Raw genomic sequence first — 7,136 nt, forward strand, 5'->3', positions numbered from 1 at the left:
GCCGGCACTGCAAGAAACAGCTCGACCCGCTCATGGTGAGCGGCCGGCACAGCGGCGCCGCCGGCCGCTCTGTCTCTCTGTATTTGGGTCTGTGCCCCCGGCTGTGTATCTGTCTCTGCCTCTGCCCTGGCTGTGTCTCTGTCGCTTTTCTGTGTCTCTGTATTTGGCTGTGTCTGTGTCTGTCTCTGTCTCTGTCTCTGTCTCTCTATCTCTCCTCTGGCTGTCTCTGTCTCTGCCTCTGGATGTGTCTCTGTCGCTGCCTCTGGCTGTCTCTGTCGCTTTTCTGTGTCTCCGCCTCTGGCTGTGTTTCTGTCTCGGGCTCTCTGTCTCTGTCCCTGCCTCTGGCTGTATCTCTGTCTCTGGCTCTGTGCGTCTGCCTCTGGATGTGTCTCTGTGTCTCTGCCTCTGGATGTGTCTCTGTCTCTGTCTGTCTCTGTCTCCATATCTGTGCCTCTGACTGTGTCTCTGTCTCGTTGTCTTTGTGCTTTCTGCCTCTGGCTGTGTTTCTGTATCTGTCCCTCTGTCTCTGTCTCTGCCTCTGGCTGTGTCTCTGTGTCTTTCTCTGTCTCTGTCTCTGCCTCTGGATGTGGCCTCTGTCTCTGTCTGTCGCTGCCTCTGGCTGTGTCTGGCTCTCTGTCTCTGTCCCGGCGTCCTGCCTCTTTATCTCTGCCTCTGGCTGTCTCTCTGTCTGTGTTTTTCAGCATCCTATGTGTGAGGGTCTCACCGCACTGTACTTGTGTTGTGTGCGTGTGTGTCGGCGCCTGCGTGTGTATGCGACCGCACTTGTGTTGTGTGTATTTGTACCTCACTTAGTTAACGTGTCCTGTGGTTTTTGCATTGTGGTTTGGGCATTGTGAGCTGGGCTATGGCGTGCGTGGTGAGTGGGCATTTGGATTCTCCTCTGCTGAGCCAGGCAGCAGTGGCTATAGGAGTCACTGAAAATTTGATTTAGCAAAACTGCAAGTGCAGCTTATGGGATGGCATATTGTGTAGTTCGGCTGCTAAAACATCATTGTATATCAGGACATGCTTTAGAGCGCGCATGTTTTTATGTGAAAAGGGCAGAATCTTCATGTTATTTATCGGGGATTGGTGGCCGGCGTGTGCCGGCGTATGTTTGCTTTGTGCGGGATCGGAAATACTATTCGCGACATATTCTCCGGCTGTGAAAAATAATTATCCACCAGCTTCAGTTTCAGATTTTCGGTCAAAATCTTTAATCGCTGGTATGCTGTGGAAATCGCCCGGAGTGCATGCACCTGCGAGCTGTGGACTGCTGCGTGGACCGAAAGCGTGTTGGGACACTGTGGATTATCTCCCGTTGGCAGTAACTTAAATTCTGGAAATAACCAGCCGCGTTTTACCGCAGCGTTTTACCCAGCTGCGTCTTCCGTCTCAATGCCGGCAGATTTTACGGTATTTACTGTCATCTCGTCACGCATCATAACGTCACGGAGAAGGAGTGGCAAGCGGATCAAGAACAACCTGGACGCCAAGTGCAGGAGCATGTGGAAGCGCAAACAGCGTGGCAAACCGCTCGGCATGGGCAAATACGTCAACAAGCAACCGAGGGTGTGTAGCCCGACGTCGCGCAGTATTGCGTGCTGCTTGTGACCACAATCCGCCTACCTCGTTTGGTAAACGGCATCACTACTTCTCCAGTTTTGTGATGTGATGTTGGTTTTGTGAAATTCCTGCCATCTATGTGGCACTGGTTTTTGCCCAAAGGAAGGCAAAAAGACAGACGGACGGGGCCAACAAAGACTGGACGACTGGATCTGGAAGGTGTTAAAAGCCTCATTAAATAGATTTCCAAAGTCATGATGGCGTCCATTTCGCGAAGAGCATGACTTTGTTATGACCCGGCGACGTTTGTCTCAAGATTAACCAGGGCATCAATGGGAGGAGTTAGAAAGTGGCCTGCGCTGCCTACGCTGTACAAGCCATATCGCGCCGTGTGCCCCTCCCCCAACCCCCCATCCCTCTTACCATCGTCTGGTGGCGGTCACTGACCCTGTGTCCGGGCCGGTGCAGCGGTGGACGTGCGTGGACGAGCCGGCGGCGGCGGTGCAGTCCGGCTCGCCGGGGCTCGTGTTCTCCGACGACGCCGGTATGGTGGTGATGGAGACGATGCCGGTCGGCGACGTCGTGGAGGTCGAGCACGCCGACTACCTCAACACCATGGAGCTGGCCGACTTCAGCAGCGTTAAGGTACGCCCGCGGCTCTCGTCAGGGAGCTGGTGGTTGTGTTGAGGCAGTGGCGGCGATTTTGTTGAGGCAGTGGAGGTGGCCGCGTTGCGGAGCCAATTTGGGTGGGAGCGGAGCTTAGTTTGATCGACTGCGCCGTGTTTGATCGGTGTTATCCTGCCCCGGGTTGGGTTACTGGTGCTGTGGACAGCAACCAGGTATTTTTGGCAATTTTGGATACCGCAGCTGTGCTCCTATCGTAGGAGATTAGACTGTGAGCCTGCGAAACTGAGCCACCCGATGCTGGAGCCTTACCTGTAGTCCCGGTGCTAATTTACGGAAGTGATTAGGGTTTCAGGGTGTTAAAGGGGGGTATGCCACCTTCGTACTTTCACTTGTTGCTAGATCAGACGCGTCCGATTTCACCTCGTGATTGCTAGTTTTCCGAATCCTTCAAATAGCTCAATTTGTATTTAGAGTAGCCGCGCCTGCGGCAGAAAGCTCATTGGACTCCTTGCCGTCACTGTAAAAGTAATGCATTTGATTTGCCTTGCTGTTTCCGGTGGCGTGTTCTATAATGTTTGTAGCACACTAGTCTGTGAGTGTAATTAATTCTATGAAAGTTTGAAACAATTCAGACGAGAAGATGTGCAAACTGAAACTATTATCCCCGCGAATTCAGCGAAACGTTATACTATGGCTTTGATTTCTCCCCTACGGGCCTTCACTAGAGTGATTCTTTTGGAAGCACACTGTGACTTTAGGGAAGGGAGCATCGCATGGTCTGCAGTGACGCACTGGTTCAAAACACGCACACGCGCTGCAAACCAATCCTCTTCACGGTAATTGGCCCTTGCCTAGTGCTGTGCCAATGACAAACGCTCATATATACTGACGTCATTCACACAAACCCGCAGTGTGCGGGTTAGAACAGCCCAAAAGTGGTACCTCTAACCCGTAACACCTGACCACGTCTCCCAGCAGATTCCGCCGTTGTCATGACGACGGCGGTCGCGACAACTGCAGTTATCGTGGATTTGGGATGCTTTCTGATGCTGTCAAGGAAGGAAAGAAGTGTAGTGCTGTTAAAAGTGTTGACAGTGTTTTGGGCCGTAAAATGCTTAGAATTCATGTTCTTATTGTGTCTTGATTGTGCTGCAGTGGCATTACCCAGTGGAATTATTGGATGTAACTGGTCCTGAAGTTTCACAGGAGTATGTCTTTTTTAAATGTGCCCCGAAGGTGTGACTCCCTCAAATCGCGAAGGACATGGAAAGTGAAAGTTTGTGTTTTGGATCTAGCGTAGTATCCAATGGGAGCTATCTCTGAAATGGTCTTCAAAGGCATGTTTTGTTCTGTACTGATGGACTAGTTGCCTGATGTCCGTACTGATGGGCTGTTGCTAATGCATGCAGGCGTTTGTGTTCGCAATGTTTGCGAATGCGCCTGCGTGTTTGGATCAACCTGGTGTCTGTCTGTCTGTGTGCAGGTGGTGCTTGCGCGTCTCAGGATGTTAGCCTTCTGTGTTTGTGCGCGGCAAGCAGTTCTTATAAGTTACGCATGTGTTTGTCTATCCTGTGCACTTGTGTGTCTCCCCTGTGCACATGTGTGTTCACACTGTGTACCTGTGCTTCCCCTGTGCACCTGTGTCTGCCCTGTGTACCTTTGTGTGTACCTTTTGTGCTGGTATTTGTATCCTGTGTATATGTGTGTTCTATCATGTGTACCTGTATGTTTGCCGCGTGCAATTGTGTGTTTACCCTATGTACATGTATATCCACCATGTACACATGCATGTCTATTATGTACACTTGCATGTCTGCCCTGTGGAGATGTGTATCTGCCCTGTGCACCTGTTTATCTGCCCTGTGTGAATGTTTGTATACCCTGTGCACATGTGTGCCTACCCTACACATATGTATGCCTACCTGATTCACATGGATATCTACCTCATATACCTATGTGTCTACCATGTGTACCTGTGAGTGTCCACCCCACCTGTGTGTCTGCCCTGTGCGCATGCCTGTCTGCCCATGCACCGGTGTGTCTCCCCTATGCGTCGCTGTGTCTACCTTATGCACGTGCGTGACCAGCGGTGTCCGTGTGTGCGCGTCAGGTGATACAGACGTCGATGGCCGGCTCTGTCCGACTGCTGGGCGGCGACAGCTCCGACCTCCTGTCCTCCAACAACGTCTCGCTGCACGAGGTACGCCTGCCGTGCCGACCCGTCGTACATGACCACGGGCTCCCCCTGTTGTGGATGGTAACCTTTTTATCTAAAACACGACGCTGTGTTGCTATGCAGTGGTTTGTTTCGCTCAGCGTACGGAAGATGGCATGGAGCGCGGAGGGCGGGGTACCGATAGTGTAGTGGTTACGTTGTACGCCTGGGAAGCCGGAGGTACTGGGTTTGACTCCCGTGGTGCCGCTCCTCCTGTCAAGAGGACAGGCAAGCACGCCGTATTGTCCTGGCAACCAGGTTTGGTAAAGCCCCAATAACATAAACATGGAGGGCACACGGATGCTTAACAGGCAAGCAATCGGAATGTCCCGAATCGCTCCTAGTTGGCCAAAATGTCCGTGCGGTCAGTGTATGAAATTGTGTCAGTTTTTGTGTTACCACTTGCTGCCATCGTTCGTCGGAGCATTACCGTCACGCAAAGTACCAGTGACGGTGCGCTACCGTGGTCAGTCTTTTCCGCCGCTCGCCGTGCTTACGTCGGTGCTGCCGCCTATACCGTCAGGCGAGTGCGCGGGGCGACACCGAGCGGCTGCAGGCGAACAGTCGGCAGTTCCGCGCCGTCATACGCGAGGACCCAATGGACGGCAAGCAGCAGCGGCTCGTGTTCAGCAGCGTCAACGACTAAGGCGCTGCGAGACACCAGCAGGGGGCTGTGGGAGCGGAGACTGGGGGAGACGTCGGCAGGGACCAGGGCCTGGGGACGGGGCGGCTGGAGCGGCCTCTCCGCTCGGCTGAGTGGTCGGTCCAACCGCGCCGCCCTGGGGCGTTATCCGCACGCTTGGTCTGGGGCCACGGGGACTGTTTTTGAAGCACGGTGACCAACCGGGAATTGCTATCAGGGGCCTGCAGATGTCAGTCGTGTCCGGACTTCGCGGGAACGTGGCGGGACGCTGTGAAATCCCGCCTTCGGGGAGATGGCGACGGAGCGTGCCGGAAGCCGCGGCGGCAGACGCGAGCCAGCAGGACATGAGTCGCGCCAGAGCGGCCAGCTCGGGCCGATCGCCGCGCAGCTGCCCGCTTATCCGTATCAAAACCCGTTGGAAAGGTGTCGTCACTGGCTACTGATCCCGATCCCGTGTCTGGAGTCGCCTGTCCCGACCCAGCCCCGGTTACAGCCGGTACCTGAGTGGTGCGGGTCTTGTCCGTCGGCGCCTGGATGTTAGACTAGTTCGTGTCGCCTGGCTGTGTGCCTGTCGTCTGTGGTTGGCGTTCTCTTGCGTAGCGTCGCTGAGCAGGCGCGGGCGGAAAGTCGGTGGCGCCGCCAAATATATCGACACCAGCACTTTCCGACTATCTTGCCACCATCCCGCCACAGTCCACGACAATGCGCCTGGAGAAATGTCTCAACATGAGAAGCAGCAAGATCTTCAGCATCCCTTACGCATGAGCTGCGTCGGGGTGTGGGAAAGAGCGCGGCGCCGACGCGTTTGGCCCCTGGGCCCGGCCGGCGGGCCTAGCTCGGCCTCAGAGAGACCCAGCCGTCTCTGGCGATAGTGGTCTGGCCCCCGGGCGGGCCGGCGGGCCTAGCTCGGCCTCAGAAGGATCCGGCGGTCTCCGGCGATGGTGGTGCGGCCACCACTGGCCCGCTCCGGCCGGCCGCGCGTGAGGCTGATCTGAAGCGGCGGTGCCCCGACTGTGGGCAAAGGAGGTGGGGCGCGGAAGGCGATGCGTACAGCAACCGGTCAAAAGCCGGCTGTTAGTAGCAAGGATACGATAAGGTCTTTGGCCGATCCTTGGTGGAGAACGCCCACACTGCCCGCCCCCATTAAAATCTTGGGCATTTTTGTTCTAGCCTTCCCCTCAAAAAAGGTATGAGAGCTCCGGCAATGCCTCTTCGATCGCACGGTTCGGGGCGCCCGGCGGAGCGTGGACGTCGGGGTGCGGCGTGCAGTGTGCTTGGAGTTCTCGGGCCTTTGATTGCGCGAGAAGGCTGGCTTATGGAATGATGCTGAGCTAGATCCTTTGCGCAGACTTTGTTCCACTCAGAAATCTCAACGGAAGATCATTGGAATTGGGGTGAGTCCATCAAATCCGAATCCTAGGTGAACTTTTGCCACAAATCGGACCCGTTCTGTATTTCCGAGGCACGTCACAGTTCAGCGGAGCCTCCGGCATTGCGGGCTGAACTGGTCAGGTACTGAACCCCGCGCCACTTCGGAGCGAGAGTTCGAGCGTGTATCCATCCGGCGGGACGGGCCGGGCGGTTAGCGGACGCGGCCACCCCGCGGGCCACAGGGTGCCGATTACCGTGCGGCACCCCGCACCTCGCACCCTACACCCCGCCTCCTCTCTGACGGCCGCCGGCGCGTCTAGACGGCGTCTCGCCGACCGTCTGCCCAGGCCGCCACCGGCCGCCGCTCCAGACGCCAAAAAGCCAATCGTCCAATTATAACTTGTCCGGGGCGTTTTTGCCGTCTGCGCCGCCGCCCGACAAAAAGCGCGCGCTGGGCACAAAAAGCGCGCCAGTCGACCGCCGTCTGACACCCAGGTGACCTTGAGCGCGCCGCCGCAGACAGTGGTGAAAAACCGCCGCCGACCCACAAAAAGGCTGTCGGACGCGCGCGCCGCCGGCCCGGATACCGACAGGTCACCCGGGGCAAGTGCGGCGGGGGGGGGGAGGGGGCACTCCACCGCCGCAGGACGGTATCGGGCATTGCTGGCGTCGTCGGGACGGCCGGCGGCCTGCTCGGGCCTCCCTGCGGCGCAA

At 56.3% G+C, this 7,136-nt stretch overlaps 1 protein-coding gene across 1 annotated transcript; it reads left to right on the forward strand.

The window, feature by feature from the left end:
- The first annotated feature begins 1,398 nt into the window (after positions 1-1,398).
- On the forward strand, positions 1,399-5,660 carry LOC119105307 (uncharacterized). The gene is made up of 4 exons (XM_037228773.1): positions 1,399-1,572; positions 2,035-2,211; positions 4,304-4,393; positions 4,932-5,660. Exons 1-4 carry the CDS (start codon positions 1,399-1,401, stop codon positions 5,052-5,054), a joined length of 564 nt encoding a protein of 187 aa, XP_037084668.1. The 3' UTR covers positions 5,055-5,660.
- The last annotated feature ends 1,476 nt before the right edge of the window (positions 5,661-7,136 follow it).

The sequence above is a fragment of the Pollicipes pollicipes genome, unplaced genomic scaffold, assembly GCF_011947565.3.
Source record: "Pollicipes pollicipes isolate AB1234 unplaced genomic scaffold, Ppol_2.1 Scaffold_6138;HRSCAF=7277_pilon_pilon_pilon, whole genome shotgun sequence".
In the NCBI taxonomy this organism is placed as follows: domain Eukaryota; kingdom Metazoa; phylum Arthropoda; class Thecostraca; order Pollicipedomorpha; family Pollicipedidae; genus Pollicipes; species Pollicipes pollicipes.